The sequence below is a fragment of the Macaca thibetana genome, chromosome 9 (assembly GCF_024542745.1).
Source record: "Macaca thibetana thibetana isolate TM-01 chromosome 9, ASM2454274v1, whole genome shotgun sequence".
In the NCBI taxonomy this organism is placed as follows: Eukaryota; Metazoa; Chordata; class Mammalia; order Primates; family Cercopithecidae; genus Macaca; species Macaca thibetana.
In genome coordinates, this window is record NC_065586.1 from 128,818,469 (window position 1) to 128,838,939 (window position 20,471).

Sequence of the window (20,471 nt, forward strand, 5' to 3'; positions counted from 1 at the left end):
GAGGACAGCTGGGGAGGCCGCCCTGCAGGATGTGGCTGGGAGGAGGTACAGCGGCGGGCGGGACGTGGCTGGGAGGAGGTGTAGCGGCGGGCCCAGAGGTGCATGTGGAAAAGGCCACCCTGGTGCCCAGCAGAGAAGAGACCGAGGGGGCCACAGCTGTGGAAGAGGCGGGGGCCCCACAGGGAGATGAGGAAGGTGGGTGTGCGGCAGTGCAGACACGTGGAAGGCTAGAGACGGACAGGGTCCTGTCCTCTGTAGAACCTGTGGAAGGAAGGGATGTTTGGGGGAGGCATATGGACAAGATGCCGGAGGAATCTGGAGAGATCCGTGGTTTCCCGTGGGAGCTGGAGGAGGGTGAGGGTGGGGTAGGTCCCGAGTCCTGAAAGGTCGGACTTGTCACGAGAGACCCAAGTGGGGACTGTGTAGCCACCGGGCCGGGAGGCTGGCCTTTAGGAGGCTCCATGCTGTGTACACAAGAGCTGCCCGCTGGAAGATGGGACAGATGGGCCACCCCAGCGCGAGGAAGAGGTGGAGGGGAAGGGCTCATAGGGTACCCTGAGCAGATCCAGAGTGCTGTTCTTCCCAAGTCGTAGGAGGAGATCCAGGGAAGGAGAATGTGGTGTCTCGTAGCCCGGAAGTAACAGAGTTTGGAGGAGAGGGGAGGGCATGAGAAGGTGATGAGACAAATAATTCTGGATTATATTTAAAAAATTAAAAATCTACAAAATGAGACAGGAAAATGGGCAAAGGATACAAAGAGTTCACAGAAGAAACTTAAATTGCCAATAATCTTAAAAAGAGATGCAGCAGGCACACAGACAGTGGAGCAGAGGAGACAGCCAGGACCCACCCTGCCTGGGCAGCCAGGTGACCTCTGACAAGGGTGCGAGAGCATTCCGTGAGAGAGGGCACGTGCAAGAGCATTCAGTGGGAAAGGACAGCCTCCAGGCAGTGGTGCTGGGAACGCCAGTACCCACATGCAGAAGAGTGAAGTTGGCCCCTCACATTACATCATGTACAAAGTTAACTCAAAATGAGTCAGAGACCTAAAACCATAAAACTTTTAGAAGAAAACATGGGCCAGAACCTTCACGACGCTGGATTTGGCAATGATTTCTCAGATGCAGCACCATAGGCACAGGCAGCAAAAGAAAAAAGAGACAAATCGGACTTCATTAGAGCACAGCCACTTTGTACAGCCAAAGACAATGTCAACAGAGTGAAAAGGCAACCATGGAATGGGAGAAAATATTTGCAAATCATAAATCTGATAAGGAATTACTATCCAGAATATATAGAGATCTCCTAAAACTCAACAACAGCAACCACAAAAACCAACCTGAGTCAGAAAGGGGTTTGAATAAGCATCTTCCCTCCAAGGACGGCGTGGAGAAGGCCGACAAGCACACGAGAAAGCGCCCAGCTCCATGAACCCTTAGGGAGATGCAGATCCAAACTGCCATTTTCATTTGTCAGTTTAAAAGGACCTGCACTGAACTAATACCTTATACCCATGAGGGTGGCTATTTTCAAAAAGCACAGAAAATAGCAGGTGCTGGTGAGGATGGGAGGGGGTTAGAACCTTTGTGCACGTCGGTGGAAATATGCCAGGGGGCAGCCACTGTGAACATTGAGGTTATTATTCAAAAAGTTAAAAATAGAATTCCCGTCTGATTCAGCAGTCCCACTTCTGGGTACAGATCCCAAATAAATGAGAGCAGTCTCCGGCAGATATGTGCACATCCATATTCAAAGCGGTGTTATTCACAACAGCAAAATGCGGAAGCAGTACCATGGACTATGACCCACCCTCAAAAAGGAAGGAAATTCTGGCAGCCGCTACAACATGGTGGAGGAACTTTGAGGACATTATGCCAAATGAAGTAAGCCTGTCACAAAAAGACAAATACGGTATGATCCCACTTACATGAGGTACTCGGATTAGTCAAAGTCACGGAGACAGAAAGTACAATGCCTGGTTGCCAGGGGCTGGGGGAGAGCGGGAAAGGAGTTGTTGCTGGTCGGGAACAGTCTCAGCTGGGAAGGTAGACAGCGTCTGGGAGACGGATGGTGTGACGGGAGCTGTTGCTGGTCGGGAACAGTCTCAGCTGGGAAGGTGGACAGCGTCCCGGAGACGGATGGTGTGATGGGAGCTGTTGCTGGACGGGAACAGTTTCAGTTGGGAAGGTGGACAGCGTCCTGGAGATGGTCTGTTGGGAAAGTGGACAGCGTCCTGGAGATGGTCAGTTGGGAAGGTGGACAGCGTCCTGGAGATGGTCAGTTGGGAAGGTGGACAGCATCCTGGAGATGGTCAGTTGGGAAGGTGGACAGCGTCCTGGAGATGGATGGTGTGATGGGTGCAGGTGTTCGTTAGGTGCGGACTGCATGCCACTGACCTATACACCTGAAGGTGGGTACAATGGTAAAGTTTACTCTGTGTGCATTTTACTACAGCCACACATTTCGATGAAGAGATGCCCAACTATGCTAGTGTAATGAAGATGCAGATTAAAACAATAAGGTCTGATTTCACACCTCTCTAGTTGGCAAAAACTAGTGGCTGGCACTGGGCCATGGCAAGGATGTGGAACGTGGACACTGCCCTGATGAGACCACTGGGGGGTCGCCATGGCAATGGGAGGGGGCAATGTAGTGATGCCTGGGAGGGCATGTGTCTGCGGGAAGGCCATCTGTGTATTATATACATATGCACACACATTTAATCCGCGTGTACACGTGTGTGTTATCCTATGTGGAGGGCACGTGTCTGCAGTGACACAGCAAGGCTGTTATATACATATTCATGCATGTTAAATTCATGTGTACATGTGTGTATTACCCTATGTGGAGGGTGTATGTCTGCGGTGACCCAGCAAATCCTCCTGTGTCTGCAGTGACCCAGCAAATCCTCCTGCATAGTATGTCTGTGTGAACACTTGGTACCCGTGTACCCAGGTGCTTGTTATCTCTGACACACCTGCTCAGTAACACCATGCAGGAAAGACTATTATAGCATCAATTATAATACTCAAATAATTGGAAGTAGTCTTTATGTGCAACAGAGAAATGGATAAATTACAGGGTTTTGTTTGTTTGTTTGTTTGTTTGTTTGAGACAAAAATCTCACTTGCTCTGTTGCCCAGGCTGGAGTGCAATGGCGCGATCTCGGCTCACTGCAACCTTTGCCTCCCAGGTTCAAGTGATTCTCTAGCCTCAGCCCCCCGAGTAGCTGGGATTACAAGCATGCGCCATCACGCCTGGCTCATTGTTGTATTTTTAGTAGAGATGGGGTTCCACCATGTTGGCTAGGCTGGTCTCAAACTCCTGACCTCAAGCGATCTACCTACCTTGGCCTCCCAAAGTGTTAGGATTATATGTATGAGCCACTGTGCCTGGCCAAATTACAGTATTTTTATATGGTGAATTATTATGTAGCATTCAGAATAAACTAAAATATAACTTTGGGGGAAAAGCTTCCAAAGGTGAGGTGGATGAGCTAGTGTTGATGAGAGTTCCATGCCGAGGCCATGCCCTGCCATCTTGCCTGTTACTTCTGTTCAGCACCATTCAGGATGGTGGTCACCTCTCAGAGGGAGAGGACTGTGGCCACGGGTGGGCTGCAGAGCCCATTCCCAGCACACCTGCCATCGTTTGGGCCTGGGCTGGGCTTCTCTGCCTCCTGATGGACGCCGGGGCAGAACCGGGGCTGTGCAGTCCTCTGCTCGTGCTATGCCGTGCTGTCCTCCTTGGCCCAGGTACAGCCAATCACTGATTCATTCTTCCCTCATTATTTTATTATTCTTAATATAAATGGCAACCACCTCTGAAGTCCCAGTGTGCCCTTCCATCTTCCTGTGTGCACCTGCCCAAGCCCACCCCCCAGCCTGTCACCCACCCTCGCAGATAACCACTGCGCAGAATTCTGTGCTCATCCTTTCACTGCCTTCTGAATGTGATCGTAGTGTCGCAGTTTTTAATTTGTTTGTTTCACTCTTTTTGACCGTGTCTTGATCTTGGTATCACACCAGGGAACGCTTGAGGAACTTTCCTCTTTCTCAGCGTCCTTTGTGAAATCCACCTGTGTTTTTGGTTGTAACTCTGATCTGTTTATTTTCCTTGCTGTATCTGGTTCTATCATAGGATATTTCAAATTCGATTTACCCATTTGCACGTTAAGCATTCGGGTCATTTTCAGTTGGTGTTTTCAGAGGTCCTGCCATTGTATTCTCATGCCCGCCTCCTGAGAACTCCAGCGTCTCTGACAGAGGTCTGTGTGTGCTTTCCACGTGTGTATATGGACATATGGATGTCTGCAGGTGTATGCTTGTATGTGTATGTGTGTATTACATATGTATGTTTGTAGTGTATATGGATGTGGGTTACATACATCTGTGTGCATGGATGTGTATGTGTATGTGTGTATTATATATGTATGTTCATAGTGTATATGAATGTGGGTTACGTACATCTGTGTGCATGGGTGTGTACGTGTGTGTGTGCAGGAGTTTCTCTTGGGTGCGAAGCAGCCGTGAGGGTGTGGGGTTGTAAGTTCACAAGACCTGGCATGTGCCTATGGCTCATGTATGGATGTGGGTTATGTACATCTGTGTGCATGGGTGTGTACGTGTGTGTGTGTATTATGTATGTATGTTTGTAGTGTATATGAATGTGGGTTACGTACATCTGTGTGCATGGGTGTGTACGTTTGTGTGTATTATGTATGTATGTTTGTAGCATATATGAATGTGGGTTACATACATCTGTGTGCATGGGTGTGTACGTGTGTGTGTGTATTACGTATGTATGTTTGTAGCGTATATGGATGTGGGTTACGTACATCTGTGTGCATGGGTGTGTACGTGTGTGTATTACGTATGTATGTTTGTAGCGTATATGGATGTGGGTTACGTACATCTGTGTGCATGTGTGTGTACTTGTGTGTGTGTATTACGTATGTATGTTTGTAGCGTATATGGATGTGGGTTACGTACATCTGTGTGCATGTGTGTGTACTTGTGTGTGTGTATTACGTATGTATGTTTGTAGCGTATATGGATGTGGGTTACGCACATCTGTGTGCATGGGTGTGTACGTGTGTGTGTGTATTACGTACGTATGTAGTGTATATGGATGTGGGTTACGTACATCTGTGTGCATGGGTGTGTACGTGTGTGTATTACATATATATGTTGTGTATATGGATGTGGGTTATGTACATCTGTGTGCATGGGTGTGTACGTGTGTGTGTATTACGTATGTATGTTGTGTATATGAATGTGGGTTATGTACATCTGTGTGCGTGGGGGGTGTGTGTGTGTGTGTATTACGTATGTTTGTAGTGTATATGGATGTGGGTTATGTACATCTGTGTGCATGGGTGTGTACGTGTGTGTGTGTATTACGTATGTATGTTGTGTATATGAATGTGGGTTATGTACATCTGTGTGCATGGGTGTGTACGTGTGTGTGTGTATTACGTACGTATGTTTGTAGTGTATATGGATGTGGGTTATGTACATCTGTGTGCATGGGTGTGTACATGTGTGTGTATTACGTATGTATGTTTGTAGTGTATATGGATGTGGGTTATGTACATCTGTGTGCATGGGTGTGTACGTGTGTGTGTATTACGTACGTATGTTTGTAGTGTATATGGATGTGGGTTATGTACATCTCTGTGCATGGGTGTGTACGTGTGTGTGTGCAGAAGTTTCTCTTGGGTGTGAAGCAGCTGTAAGGGTGTGGGGTTGTAAGTTCACAAGACCTGGCGTGTCCCAGTGGCTCATGTCTTCAGTCACTTATTAGTCACTGTGAGCCTGAGTGTCTTCTCATTTCTCCTGTATTACAAGGGCAGAGGAAATGTCTGAAAGATCAGGCCGGGAACCACATGCCTGTCTCAGCTCGGGCAGGTGCTTTCACCCTAATGAGGACGGAGCATCAGGCTTGGCCCCTGTGATGTCCTCAGCTTTGTTCTCAGAGAGCACAGATGTTTGTCGCTGGCCCTCGCAGGGTGTCAGAGCCCAGGTGAGCATGGTCGCGTGCGCCTGGGCTCCTGCACAAGGCCGTGCCCTTCATCTGGGGTCCTGGTCCTTGCAGCTGGGGAAGGAGTGGGCTGTGCATGAGGGGACTCAGGTTTGGTAATCTCTCAACTCTCATTTAAAACAAATGAACTTCTCTGTTTTGTTGCAGACCTGAAGATTAGTTACCAACAATATCTTACGAAGTTTTTCTTTCTGCTCCTAGATTTTTTTCATTTAAAAAAAAAAAACTGGAGGTGAAAACACTTTATTTATCCGTAGAAATAACAAAATGTCTCAGAGTGAAATGGGAGCCACCAAATGCTGCCACTCTCTTTTCTGAGTCGCTGTTGATAAGCACAGTCGGCCTTAGTCAGGGCTCCCCTGGGCCATGGACTGTGACCTCCTCCCGCAACACTTTTTCCCTTCCCAGTGGCAGAACGCAGCGACAGGCTCCACGGAGATCCCCCTGGGGCGCACGGGGAGCTGGCACCTGTGGTCACGCCCGCGATACGGTTGGAACCAGCACAGGAGAAGGGCCCTGTTGCCACCTGGGGCCTCACGTGGACACTGCTTGTGCGTTTCCCCCTTCTGTCTTGAGCAGAGCGCGTGCTCCTGTGTGTCCCTTACTGCGGGGGTCTGTGTGACTGACGTTTTAGGAATGTGCTCTGTTTTGTGCACGAGGGAGCTGGGTGCAGAAGACCAGGTTAATGATGTGTGCTTTGGTCGTTCACCTGATTACAGAAATGATAAATTACCGGCCATCTGACTTGTTTGCAAATAAAAAGTGATAGAGGCATTTCCAATGGCAGCTTTGTGTTGCTGCCTTGTCAGCCTCTGCCCTGGCCTGAGTCATCCCGAGCCTTCGAGCCGGCGGCTCCGTCTAGGAGGTGGGACCCCGCTCAACAAACACGGGCTTTGTGATTGCACAGTGCCTCCGGGACACGTTGTTCTTTCCGAATGTGTGAGAAGTGGTCTGCTCCCGCCCTGAGCTGGCTGTTTGCAAAGTGGGCCTGCTATCAGAACTCAGCTCCCGAAATCAAGCTAAGTGACACGGTGTGGCCATTTATCATATTACCGGACTCCAATTGAAGTAGAGAGCTTGTTTTAATAGCATTTGCAAATACTCCATCTTCACTAGCCGCCCCATGAGAGGCACTGAACCTCCATGGTACGCGGGGTTCGTTGCGCCTTGGTTGCCAGTTGGTGTGGAAGCCTGCTGGGTGGTGACTGGAGCTTCCGTTGCCCTTTAGCTCCCAGGCTGCCTTCAGAGACTCGGGTCCCACCATTGCAGCCCCAGCCAGGGCCCAGGTTAGCCGGGGTCTGGATCTCCTGTGTGGCCTGCGCCGGATCTACTTTTCGGTGCCCCAGGGGCTTGGCTTTGTCCAGCGGAGGCCACTTCCTGGCTGTGCCGTGGCCTCCGGGGGATGGAGGGCTCCTGCCCATGTCTGTAGTCCTAGCAGAAGCCTCACAGCCAATGGCTGCATTTCACTAATACAGAATTAATGAGCACTCTTGACAGTCTTGTTTATAAATATGTAAAAAGTATTTTAATTGTTTTTAGCAAGAGGCAAGGAGTCATTGTTCTCAGATGAGACAGACATACTCTTGACAAGTACTGTGGTCAGAGGCCTGGGCGAGCTGGGGGCTTCCTGTCAGCAAGCCCCGGACACGCTCCTGGCCCGATGTCCTGGGTTTGTGATACACGCTCCTGGCCCGATGTCCTGGGTTTGTGATAAATGGGTGCCCTGAACCGTATTGATGGGACAGGGTAAACACCGAAAAAGTTGGGTTGAACTTTGACTTTAAATGTTTATTAGAGCTAATTATGGATTTTCTGACTATGAATTGCAGTTTCTATCCCTGCATTGGCAATTTATTTTTCACTTATTTGTTGCAAACTTTATAATATTCTGTTAGCTTTATCACATTCAATGAGGTAATGGTTTAAATGTTTGCAGTGACATTTATTATGTTTTTTCAGAGTGCTTTATCTGAAACAAATGAAGGAATATCTTCTATAAAGAAGGGCAGATGTCGGCAGAGGAGACGTTAAGTCTCATACATCGGGCACAGGCCTACAGTTTTCTGTCTTAACTCTGTGCTGAAACTCTATTTTGCCAAAGAGAATGATGAACACTGGCTTTTTAATTTTAATTTTCTATTTTTTTCAGAGTCTCGCCTTGTCACCCAGGCTGGAGTGCAGTGGCACGATCTCGGCTCACTGCAACCTCTGCCTCCCAGGTTCAAGCGATTCTCCTGCCTCAGCCTCCCAAGTAGCTGGGATTACAGGCACATGCCACCATGCCTGGCTGATTTTTGTACTTTTAGTAAAGACGGGATTTCACCATGTTGGCCAGGCTGGTCTTGAACTGGTGACCTCAGGTGATCCGCCCACCTCGCCCCCACAAAGTGCTGGGATTACAGGTGTGAGCCACTGAGCCCGGCCAACACTGGCTGTTTGTAAGACCTGCTGTAAAGGTGGCTCAGTTCCCTGGGTTCTGAACAGGTTCACAGCAGATGCCTAATGAAATAGCAGATCAGTTGAGCAGTGTCCATGTCACAGCCAAGTGCATCATGGCCATGCGCAGCCTTCTGGACCCAGCGGCAGCTCACCAGGGCATGTGGCCTGGGGCCAGGGAGCAGAGAGGGCCCGAGGACAGAGCCCCATGTCAGGCACACAGGTTCTGCCACCTCCTGGCTTCCCTGTGGAGGCAGAGACGCTGCCTGCTGTGCCCTAGACCCACCTGCAAGAGGAGAGGAACTGCACTGCGTCCCCCTCGGGTGTCCTTCATCCCTGTCCCCCAGACAGAAGGTCCCTGTCATCTGTTGGCTAGCCTGGGGGCTCCCATCTGGGTGGTGGCCAGGATGCAGGGCTGGGAGGCCCATGGCTACCCCACAGCTTTGGGTTCTCCCACTGAGGTCTGGCACTCAGGAATGTGCACGTGTGTGTGTGTACCGCACCTGCCACCTGTGCCGGGTGGAGGCAGCACGTGTCCCTGCTCCTCCCTGTGGGCATGTCCCCTTCCCAGTCAGACACAGCAGAGACAGGAGGCAGAGGCCACCATGGCTTCGGTGCATGGGGCTCAGGCTTGCCAGCCGGCCTCTCTTTTTAGGAGTTTAAATGCACTCCTTGAAGTGTGTTCTGTCAGAGGACAGCTGTGTCATCCTCAAGGTGAAACACTGTTTTCTGGTGAGGTGTCCATGTGGCCAGCTTCCCGGGGAGCAGGACCATCACCCTGGCCCGCTGTGTGCTGCACACGCCCTAGGAGCAGGAGCTGCACAGCCTCCAGGGAGCTTCCCATGTTGTGGGGTCGGCATCAAACCAGAGACGGCCTAACAGGTCCCAGAGAGCTGACCCAGGGGCCCAGGGGGCTGCGGACAGGGACCTGGCCAGAGTTACTGGCACGCTTGGCCCTCAGCAGGCCCAGAACATAGGTCCCCTCACCACGCACTGTGCCCGGCGCCCTACGCCTCTGCGGGAGCAACGACCTCCTGACACCCCAGTGTGGTGCACCTTCCTACAGCCCTGCCCCCAGGACCAGTCGTCAGGGAGGGAGCAGCAGTTCCCTGGGAACTGCAGAGCTCGAAGTGTGTGGGACGTTTAGCTTGGGCCTTGGAATTAGGTGATGCTCAAGCATTGCCTTTGTCTTTCTCAGAGAGACAGTAGCCCTGCAGCCCCGTAGGGCAGCATCTTAGCAGGAGGTCCATGCCGGGGCGCTCAGAACTGCAGGGTTGTTAGCCCTGCAGCCCCGTAGGGCAGCATCTTAGCAGGAGGTCCATGCCGGGGCGCTCAGAACTGCAGGGTTGTTAGCCCTGCAGCCCCGTAGGGCAGCATCTTAGCAGGAGGTCCATGCCGGGGCGCTCAGAACTGCAGGGTTGTTAGCCCTGCAGCCCCGTAGGGCAGCATCTTAGCAGGAGGTCCATGCCGGGGCGCTCAGAACTGCAGGGTTGTTAGCCCTGCAGCCCCGTAGGGCAGCATCTTAGCAGGAGGTCCATGCCGGGGCGCTCAGAACTGCAGGGTTGTTAGCCCTGCAGCCCCGTAGGGCAGCATCTTAGCAGGAGGTCCATGCCGGGGCGCTCAGAACTGCAGGGTTGTTAGCCCTGCAGCCCCGTAGGGCAGCATCTTAGCAGGAGGTCCATGCCGGGGCGCTCAGAACTGCAGGGTTGTTAGCCCTGCAGCCCCGTAGGGCAGCATCTGCAGCAGGAGGTCCATGCCGGGGCGCTCAGAACTGCAGGGTTGTTAGCCCTGCAGCCCCGTAGGGCAGCATCTTAGCAGGAGGTCCATGCCGGGGCGCTCAGAACTGCAGGGTTGTTAGCCCTGCAGCCCCGTAGGGCAGCATCTTAGCAGGAGGTCCATGCCGGGGCGCTCAGAACTGCAGGGTTGTTAGCCCTGCAGCCCCGTAGGGCAGCATCTTAGCAGGAGGTCCATGCCGGGGCGCTCAGAACTGCAGGGTTGTTAGCCCTGCAGCCCCGTAGGGCAGCATCTTAGCAGGAGGTCCATGCCGGGGCGCTCAGAACTGCAGGGTTGTTAGCCCTGCAGCCCCGTAGGGCAGCATCTTAGCAGGAGGTCCATGCCGGGGCGCTCAGAACTGCAGGGTTGTTAGCCCTGCAGCCCCGTAGGGCAGCATCTTAGCAGGAGGTCCATGCCGGGGCGCTCAGAACTGCAGGGTTGTTAGCCCTGCAGCCCCGTAGGGCAGCATCTTAGCAGGAGGTCCATGCCGGGGCGCTCAGAACTGCAGGGTTGTTAGCCCTGCAGCCCCGTAGGGCAGCATCTTAGCAGGAGGTCCATGCCGGGGCGCTCAGAACTGCAGGGTTGTTAGCCCTGCAGCCCCGTAGGGCAGCATCTTAGCAGGAGGTCCATGCCGGGGCGCTCAGAACTGCAGGGTTGTTAGCCCTGCAGCCCCGTAGGGCAGCATCTTAGCAGGAGGTCCATGCCGGGGCGCTCAGAACTGCAGGGTTGTTAGCCCTGCAGCCCCGTAGGGCAGCATCTTAGCAGGAGGTCCATGCCGGGGCGCTCAGAACTGCAGGGTTGTTAGCCCTGCAGCCCCGTAGGGCAGCATCTTAGCAGGAGGTCCATGCCGGGGCGCTCAGAACTGCAGGGTTGTTAGCCCTGCAGCCCCGTAGGGCAGCATCTTAGCAGGAGGTCCATGCCGGGGCGCTCAGAACTGCAGGGTTGTTAGCCCTGCAGCCCCGTAGGGCAGCATCTTAGCAGGAGGTCCACGCCGGGGCGCTCAGAACTGCAGGGTTGTTAGCCCTGCAGCCCCGTAGGGCAGCATCTTAGCAGGAGGTCCATGCCGGGGCGCTCAGAACTGCAGGGTTGTTAGCCCTGCAGCCCCGTAGGGCAGCATCTTAGCAGGAGGTCCATGCCGGGGCGCTCAGAACTGCAGGGTTGTTAGCCCTGCAGCCCCGTAGGGCAGCATCTTAGCAGGAGGTCCATGCCGGGGCGCTCAGAACTGCAGGGTTGTTAGCCCTGCAGCCCCGTAGGGCAGCATCTTAGCAGGAGGTCCATGCCGGGGCGCTCAGAACTGCAGGGTTGTTAGCCCTGCAGCCCCGTAGGGCAGCATCTTAGCAGGAGGTCCATGCCGGGGCGCTCAGAACTGCAGGGTTGTTAGCCCTGCAGCCCCGTAGGGCAGCATCTTAGCAGGAGGTCCATGCCGGGGCGCTCAGAACTGCAGGGTTGTTAGCCCTGCAGCCCCGTAGGGCAGCATCTTAGCAGGAGGTCCATGCCGGGGCGCTCAGAACTGCAGGGTTGTTAGCCCTGCAGCCCCGTAGGGCAGCATCTTAGCAGGAGGTCCATGCCGGGGCGCTCAGAACTGCAGGGTTGTTAGCCCTGCAGCCCCGTAGGGCAGCATCTTAGCAGGAGGTCCATGCCGGGGCGCTCAGAACTGCAGGGTTGTTAGCCCTGCAGCCCCGTAGGGCAGCATCTTAGCAGGAGGTCCATGCCGGGGCGCTCAGAACTGCAGGGTTGTTAGCCCTGCAGCCCCGTAGGGCAGCATCTTAGCAGGAGGTCCATGCCGGGGCGCTCAGAACTGCAGGGTTGTTAGCCCTGCAGCCCCGTAGGGCAGCATCTTAGCAGGAGGTCCATGCCGGGGCGCTCAGAACTGCAGGGTTGTTAGCCCTGCAGCCCCGTAGGGCAGCATCTTAGCAGGAGGTCCATGCCGGGGCGCTCAGAACTGCAGGGTTGTTAGCCCTGCAGCCCGTAGGGCAGCATCTTAGCAGGAGGTCCATGCCGGGGCGCTCAGAACTGCAGGGTTGTTAGCCCTGCAGCCCCGTAGGGCAGCATCTTAGCAGGAGGTCCATGCCGGGGCGCTCAGAACTGCAGGGTTGTTAGCCCTGCAGCCCCGTAGGGCAGCATCTTAGCAGGAGGTCCATGCCGGGGCGCTCAGAACTGCAGGGTTGTTAGCCCTGCAGCCCCGTAGGGCAGCATCTTAGCAGGAGGTCCATGCCGGGGCGCTCAGAACTGCAGGGTTGTTAGCCCTGCAGCCCCGTAGGGCAGCATCTTAGCAGGAGGTCCATGCCGGGGCGCTCAGAACTGCAGGGTTGTTAGCCCTGCAGCCCCGTAGGGCAGCATCTTAGCAGGAGGTCCATGCCGGGGCGCTCAGAACTGCAGGGTTGTTAGCCCTGCAGCCCCGTAGGGCAGCATCTTAGCAGGAGGTCCATGCCGGGGCGCTCAGAACTGCAGGGTTGTTAGCCCTGCAGCCCCGTAGGGCAGCATCTTAGCAGGAGGTCCATGCCGGGGCGCTCAGAACTGCAGGGTTGTTAGCCCTGCAGCCCCGTAGGGCAGCATCTTAGCAGGAGGTCCATGCCGGGGCGCTCAGAACTGCAGGGTTGTTAGCCCTGCAGCCCCGTAGGGCAGCATCTTAGCAGGAGGTCCATGCCGGGGCGCTCAGAACTGCAGGGTTGTTAGCCCTGCAGCCCCGTAGGGCAGCATCTTAGCAGGAGGTCCATGCCGGGGCGCTCAGAACTGCAGGGTTGTTAGCCCTGCAGCCCCGTAGGGCAGCATCTTAGCAGGAGGTCCATGCCGGGGCGCTCAGAACTGCAGGGTTGTTAGCCCTGCAGCCCCGTAGGGCAGCATCTTAGCAGGAGGTCCATGCCGGGGCGCTCAGAACTGCAGGGTTGTTAGCCCTGCAGCCCCGTAGGGCAGCATCTTAGCAGGAGGTCCATGCCGGGGCGCTCAGAACTGCAGGGTTGTTAGCCCTGCAGCCCCGTAGGGCAGCATCTTAGCAGGAGGTCCATGCCGGGGCGCTCAGAACTGCAGGGTTGTTAGCCCTGCAGCCCCGTAGGGCAGCATCTTAGCAGGAGGTCCATGCCGGGGCGCTCAGAACTGCAGGGTTGTTAGCCCTGCAGCCCCGTAGGGCAGCATCTTAGCAGGAGGTCCATGCCGGGGCGCTCAGAACTGCAGGGTTGTTAGCCCTGCAGCCCCGTAGGGCAGCATCTTAGCAGGAGGTCCATGCCGGGGCGCTCAGAACTGCAGGGTTGTTAGCCCTGCAGCCCCGTAGGGCAGCATCTTAGCAGGAGGTCCATGCCGGGGCGCTCAGAACTGCAGGGTTGTTAGCCCTGCAGCCCCGTAGGGCAGCATCTTAGCAGGAGGTCCATGCCGGGGCGCTCAGAACTGCAGGGTTGTTAGCCCTGCAGCCCCGTAGGGCAGCATCTTAGCAGGAGGTCCATGCCGGGGCGCTCAGAACTGCAGGGTTGTTAGCCCTGCAGCCCCGTAGGGCAGCATCTTAGCAGGAGGTCCATGCCGGGGCGCTCAGAACTGCAGGGTTGTTAGCCCTGCAGCCCCGTAGGGCAGCATCTTAGCAGGAGGTCCATGCCGGGGCGCTCAGAACTGCAGGGTTGTTAGCCCTGCAGCCCCGTAGGGCAGCATCTTAGCAGGAGGTCCATGCCGGGGCGCTCAGAACTGCAGGGTTGTTAGCCCTGCAGCCCCGTAGGGCAGCATCTTAGCAGGAGGTCCATGCCGGGGCGCTCAGAACTGCAGGGTTGTTAGCCCTGCAGCCCCGTAGGGCAGCATCTTAGCAGGAGGTCCATGCCGGGGCGCTCAGAACTGCAGGGTTGTTAGCCCTGCAGCCCCGTAGGGCAGCATCTTAGCAGGAGGTCCATGCCGGGGCGCTCAGAACTGCAGGGTTGTGGGGTCATGGTTCTGCCCAAAACAAAGCAAGAGTGCATGAGTGCGTGCGTGTGCAAGTGTGTGAGTGTAAGTACACGTGAGTGCATGTGCACAAATGAGTTCGTGTGTGTGACCAAGAGTGTGTGTGCATGAGTGCGTATGTGCACAAGTGTGAGTGCATGACTGCAAGTGCAAGTGCATGTGAGTGTGCATGTTAGTGCATGTGTGTGCGTGTGCATGTGCAAGGGTGTGAGCAAGCACATGTGAGTGCATGAGTGCGTGTGCATGTAAGTGCATGTGAGCCAGTGCCTGTGGGGGCATAAGTGTATGTGTGCAAGTTGTGCGAGTGCCTGAGTGCGTGTGCACAAGTGTGTGAGTGTACACAAGTATGTGCACGAGTGTGTATGAGTGCGTTAGTGTGTGTGTGCAAGCGTGTGGTGTGCATGTGTGGAAATGACTGTGCATGAGTGTACAAGTGAAGCCTTAGAATGAGGTGATGCTCGGGTGTTGCCCTTGTGTTGCCCACAGGCTCACACAGAGACAGTGAGGGATGCACGGCACCCTGTGCTTTCAGCTCTCTGAGGACAGGCCCTGTTCGGAGTGCAGAGTTGGGGTTAGAGCCCCCAGTGGCTAAGAGTCTCTTCGCTGCAGGAGGTCCTGTGTGACATGGTCACAGTTGGGCTCCCTGCGGGCAGCCCCTGCCCTCCATCTGCAGCTGTGCCCATGTGCCCTCCTCTCTGGCCCACCTGGCACTGCCCCTTCAAACTCTCCCCTGCTTTGTCCCAGCACCTGCCACCCGCCCAGGGCACACAGCTATCTCCTATGAGATAGATTTGTTTGTTAAGTCAGGTTTATAAAGGTCTAATGTATAGACGGTGAGATTCGCCCTGTTTGGGGTATAATTTAGTGAGTTTTGACAAAGGCAACCACTGCAACCCAGTGTAGAATATTCTGATCACCCCAGAGTTGCACCAGGCCCCGTGTTGGGGTTGCCAGATTTAGCAAAAGAAAAAAATACACAGAAATAATATACACGTCAATATCAACACACTGCTGCATGTAGACACAGGTTCACCTGTAGAAAATACGACGTGATACCTGAAGTTCGGATCAACAAGTCACTGTCTGTGTAGTGTCCATTGACCCAGCCCTGTGGCACCCGGCCCCGTACTTTTGCCTTCTCTGGTGTGGAGAGCAGGGGCCCCTGTGCTCTGCACCTGTCTGGCTAATTTGTGAGTGGGAGACACTGGCGGCTCCTGGAGCGATGGGGCAGGGTGGGGCCGGGCGCAGTGGAGCTGATGGTTGGGGGCCCCGGGACGAAGTTGAGCATCAGTGCTGGGAAGGGTCTGGTCCACTCAATGCCCAGACTGCGGGACCTGTGCCCCTGCTGGAGCCAGCACTGGCTGCACGGCTCACCGCGTGCTTGGAGCTTGGTGGAGTTTGGGTGTTCGCAGGTTTCCTCTGCTTGACGTCTTGTGCCTCAGTAATTGTGATTAAATTACAACTGGTTAAACTCTTGCTCTAGCGAGTTTAAAAGAGCTTTTATTTATTGTTAGAAACGATGCTTTAGAAATATTCCCAGCACTAGTCTCTCATTTGATTTCTCTTTTTGCTCTACAGGCACTAGGAAGCTTTTATTTTCTTCATGAATCCTTAAAAAACATCTACCAATTTGACTTTAAAGGTAAGACTGCGTGCCGTCTTCCGGGATTTTGTCTCGGCGCTCACCCCTCCTGGTGTCTGGCTTCCCCAGGCCCCTCCTGCCCTGTCTCCGTGAATGGCCACTGTGGGCTGGGTATCTTGAGCCACTGGCCAGAGGTCACTCCAGGGGCCTCCTGGACCTGGTCTTGAGACCCCGTGGCCGCCCCACACTGGCTCCCTGGCAAGGCTCTGGTGGGGACCTGGCTTTCCTAGTGTTAAGAGGAAGGAATAGTTTGTTTCTGTGTTCCCCTCCAGTGTGAGAAAATGAAACGCGAATAAGAGGGTTGCATGTTTCAGAAATAAGAACAGGCAGGGACAGCCCTCCGTGCTGTGAGCAGTGTCCCTGTTTGATGGTCATATGCTGTGTGTCTTCATGGAAAAGACTTGCCCTGAGACGCTCCACTGACACGAGCTGTCCCCTCCTGTTCATTTCTTTGTTGGGGGCAGGTGTGTGACCTAGGCTGGGTGTGGGGCTTCCCTGCGTGCTTCACACGGCCTGGGGGTGTTTGTGCCATGACTTCCCATCTGATGCTGTCGTTTCCTGCTGTGTGTGAGTCCTCGGAACCCCCGCAGCCTCCAGAGCAGATCACACCCATGTGAAGTGCCTGCATGCTGTGGTAACTGGAGCCACAAACGATATCATTTCGCTCAGATTCCGTGTTTGTGCTCCCCCGGGAGACGGAGCGCCTCATGTGAAATTGCGCAACAGTCTCATCTCAGTTGCTCGAGTGGCAGTTTCATTGATGATGAGAGCAAGATTCTGGCTGGCAGATTGATTTCTCACTGCCCTGTTACCTGAAGATCTTCAGATCCTTCCACATTCAGATCCTTCCCCATTCTAGCATCCGAGCCCTCCTACAAGGCCCGTGGCAGGATCGGCCACACAGAATCGCAGGAGCCGGCCGGTGGCGCTCTTCGCTGCATTTCAGGAGACAGGGCACCTGCGTGCTGTGTGCGCAGGCACGGAGCGGCCGGTGAGAGTGGGGAGAGAGGGCGCTCAGACGCAGCGTGTGCCGCAGGAAGCTGCAACCAAGGAGCTTGTGTGTCAGGCTTCACCGTGCTCCAGATCTGCAGAACTTTTCTGTTTCTCACTAGCTATTTGAATACCTGTTTTACTACCAAGTTAAATCAGTCATGAAGTGCCTGGTGACCCTACAGTGTATTTAAAACTCTATGTGAGATGCACACTTCACTCTCGCAGAACTTTCCCCAGGGCCCTCCATGTGGCCAGACTAACAAGAACAACGTGAGGAGTAGGCAGCGAGTGCGTCCTGAGCGTGTGGTGTGTCAGGAAGGCGTGCGGACACTGGAGACGTGTGGTCGCGGGAGACGTGAATGCGGGACGTGTGCGGTCGCAGGAGGCGTGTGGATGCTGACAATGTTCTCAGTGCCCCGCATGGCAGATGTTGCTGCTGATGCTCAGAGCAGTGCGGGGCCCTCGGACTGGGGGGTCAGGCCCAGGGGTCAGGCTGGGGCCTCGCCGGGCTGGGCAGTTGGGCTCAAGGGTCAGGCTGGGGGCTCAAGGCTCTGAGAAGGACTCAAAAAGAAAACTAGAAATCAGGAACAGCACCAGAAAGGAAGCAGTGGCTCATCCGCGCATGGGCTGAGGGAAGAATCAGTGAGCTGGACGGTGTTAGAAACTTCACAAACTGAAAAGGAGAAATGAGAATAAATTTGAAAACAGAAGAAAATGGCCAAGACCAGTGGAACAGCAACAACAGGTGCAGCTTGTAAAGGGAACCCCAGTAGGAGTAGAAAGAAAGGAGCAGAAGGAGGATTTAACGTAGTGATGGTTTAGAACTTTCCAAACTTGTAACTGACACCAAACCACAGATCCAGAAAGCTCAGTGAATGCCAACACCAAGCAGGATAAATGCCAGAAAGTCGACCCCCGGCCACCTTGTATTGAAACTGCAGAAATTCAAAGAAAAAAGAGAAAATTTTGAAAGAATCCAGGAGATTCCTTATAGGCGAGGTGATTACTTACGTATAAAGGAACAAGGATAAGAATTACATTGGACCTTTTCCCAGAAACCATGCAAGAAGGAAGAGAGTAGTGTGAAATATTTACAGCATTATAAGAAGAAAAATATCAACCTAGAATTCTATATTCAGAAAAAGAAATTATTCTTCAAAAGTAAAGAAAATTGACTTTGTCAGATAAGAAAAAATTGAAGTAATTTGTTGCCAGTAGACCTGCCTTACAAGAAATGCTAAAAGAAGTTCTTCAACAGGAGGAAATACCATATGGCCCAGAAACTCTGGTTTACCTAAAGAAAGAAAAAGCATGAGAGAGGGAATAAGTGAAGGTAAAATGAAATGTATTTTTCTTACCCTTAATTGATCTAGCAGATAACTTTTGTTCAAAGTAATAACAGCAACCATATATTGATTAACTGCAGCTTATGGATAAGTGGAATGAATAACAGAAATGTTATAAGGACAGGAGGGAGGAATTTGGGGTACTCTGTTATAAGAAACCTGTACTATCATTTTAAGGAATATAGTATTATTTAAAAGTGGACTTGGATTAGTTATACATGTATATTGTGAACTGGAAACCACTAAAAAACTTTTTAAAAGAAGTATAACTGATGTGTTAAGAGAGGAGAGATAATGGCACCGTATTAAATGCCCAATAAAAGCCAGAGAAGGCAGAAAAAGAATGGGACACCCCAAAGATACAAAGAACAAAGGCAATAAATAGAAAACTTACAAATATAGTAGATATTACTCCAGCTATATCAACGACCCCTTTAAATATGAATGGTCTAAATACACCAATTAAAGGACAGAGACTGTCAGAGTGGATTTAAAACAAATATACCCAACTATGTGTTGTCTTCTAGAAACCCATTTATATAAACACCTAAAGATTAATAGATAAGGGATGGAGGAAGGTATACTGTTCTAACATGAATCAAAGGAAAACTTAGATGGGCCAAAAGAAAGTTGGAGGAGCCATATTAATTTATAGCATCAAATGCTTATATTAGAAAAGCAGAAAGATCTAAAATCAATTATCTAAGCTTGTACCTTAGGAAACTAGAAGAAGAAAAGTAAATTAAACCGAAAGCTGGTTCTTTGAAAAAAATCAATAAAATGGATAAACCTCTAGCCAGACTAAGAAAAAAAGAGACAAATTGTTAATATCAGAAATTACCAGAATAGGCAGAGCAGACTTCAGAGCTAGGAAAGTTTTCAGCAGTAAAGAGGGACTTTGCATCATGATAAAAGATCAGATCTCCAAGAATACGTAACAATCCTTAATATCTAGGTGCCTAACAACAGAGTGTCAGAATACACAAGGAGAAAACTAGTAGAACTGCCAAGAGAAACAGATGAATGAGACTTCAACACCCTGTATCAGGAATGAACAGATCTGCCAAGCATAAAATCAGGAAAGACATAGTTTAACTCAACAGCACCATCAAACAAATTGATCTAATGGACATTTATAGGATACCTCATCCAGTAACAGCAGAATATACATTTTTGTCAAGCTCACATGGAACATTCACTATGACAGATCACATTCTGGGCCGTAAAACACACCTTTACAAATCTAAAAGAATAGAAACCATATGCAGCATGCTTATAGATTACAATGGAATTAAACTAGAAATCAGTACCACAAAAGTAGCTGGAAAATCCCCAAATACTTGAATATTAAACAACAAATATCTAAATAACATATGAGTCAAAGAAGTCTCAAGAGAAATTTAAATATATTTTGAACCAAATGAAAATGTGAATACAACTTAACATTCGTGGGATATTAGAACAAGTAATGTTTAGAGGGAAATGTATAGCATCAAATGCATATAAGGAAGAGCTAAAAAGAAAAAGCGCTAAGAAGAAAGGAAGAAAGAGCTAAAATCAATTATCTAAGCTTCTACCTTAGGAAGCTAGAAGAAGAAAAGAAAATTCCAAGTAAGCAGAAGAAAAGAAATAATGAAAATTGGAACAGAAATCAACAGAATTGAAAACAGGAAATCAATAGAGAAAATCAACAAAACCAAAAGCTGATTCTTTAAAGAGAGCAATGAAATTGATAAACCTCTAGCCAGACTAAGAAAAAAAGAGAGAAGACACAAATTATTAATATCAGAAATTAGAGAGGGACCATTACTGCTGATCCTGTGGACATTTAAAGGATAATAAAAGAATATCATTAATTTCTGCCTATAAATGTAATAACTGAGATGGGCCAATTCCTTGAAAGACACAATCTAAGAAAACTCATGCAAGGAAAACTAGATAATCTGAACAGGCCTATAGCTGTTAACTAACATTGAATAAGTAATTAATAACCGCTAAAAAAGAAAGCACTAGACCCAGATGGTTTCACTGGTGAATTCTATCAGGCATTTAAGGAAGACATTATACAAGTTCTCTACAATCTCTTCCAGAAAATACAAGCAGAGGACAAACATCCTAAATCATTCTATGAGGCCAGCATTACCCTAATACTAAAACCAGATAAAGACATTACAAAGAGAAGGAAAACTATGAACTGTAAACAAAAGTGCTCAACAAAATTCTCAACAGGCAGTTATATACTGTGACCAACCAAGATTTACTCCTGGTATACAGGCTGGTTCAGCATTTAAAAATCAATTAATGTAATTCATCACAGCAAC

At 51.5% G+C, this 20,471-nt stretch overlaps 2 protein-coding genes across 8 annotated transcripts in view; both read left to right on the forward strand.

Annotated features, from left to right (window-relative positions):
* Positions 1-20,471, forward strand: part of INPP5A (inositol polyphosphate-5-phosphatase A) — a 195,294-nt gene that overhangs the window by 95,062 nt on the left and 79,761 nt on the right. For all 3 annotated transcript variants that reach the window (XM_050805523.1, XM_050805525.1, XM_050805524.1), the window contains exon 5: positions 15,748-15,811. In XM_050805523.1, the coding sequence (XP_050661480.1) occupies positions 15,748-15,811 (64 nt within the window). The remainder of the gene's footprint in view (positions 1-15,747; positions 15,812-20,471) is intronic.
* LOC126963305 (uncharacterized) lies at positions 122-15,741 on the forward strand. Of its 5 annotated transcripts, none has more exons than XM_050805535.1 (4): positions 122-2,187; positions 2,256-2,289; positions 2,324-9,722; positions 14,115-15,741. In XM_050805535.1, the coding sequence occupies exon 3, from the start codon at positions 8,538-8,540 to the stop codon at positions 9,453-9,455; it is 918 nt and encodes a 305-aa protein (XP_050661492.1). In that variant the 5' UTR covers positions 122-2,187; positions 2,256-2,289; positions 2,324-8,537; the 3' UTR covers positions 9,456-9,722; positions 14,115-15,741. The 5 variants fall into 5 exon arrangements, with proteins under 5 accessions (XP_050661492.1, XP_050661490.1, XP_050661493.1 ...); XM_050805533.1 differs by having other exon boundaries at positions 122-2,045; positions 2,117-2,187; positions 2,256-9,722; XM_050805536.1 differs by having other exon boundaries at positions 122-5,566; positions 5,648-9,722.

Excerpts from the sequence above, each read along its gene's own strand:
- LOC126963305 (XM_050805536.1), top strand. The coding sequence starts at position 8,538 with ATGCCTAATGAAATAGCAGATCAGTTGAGCAGTGTCCATGTCACAGCC.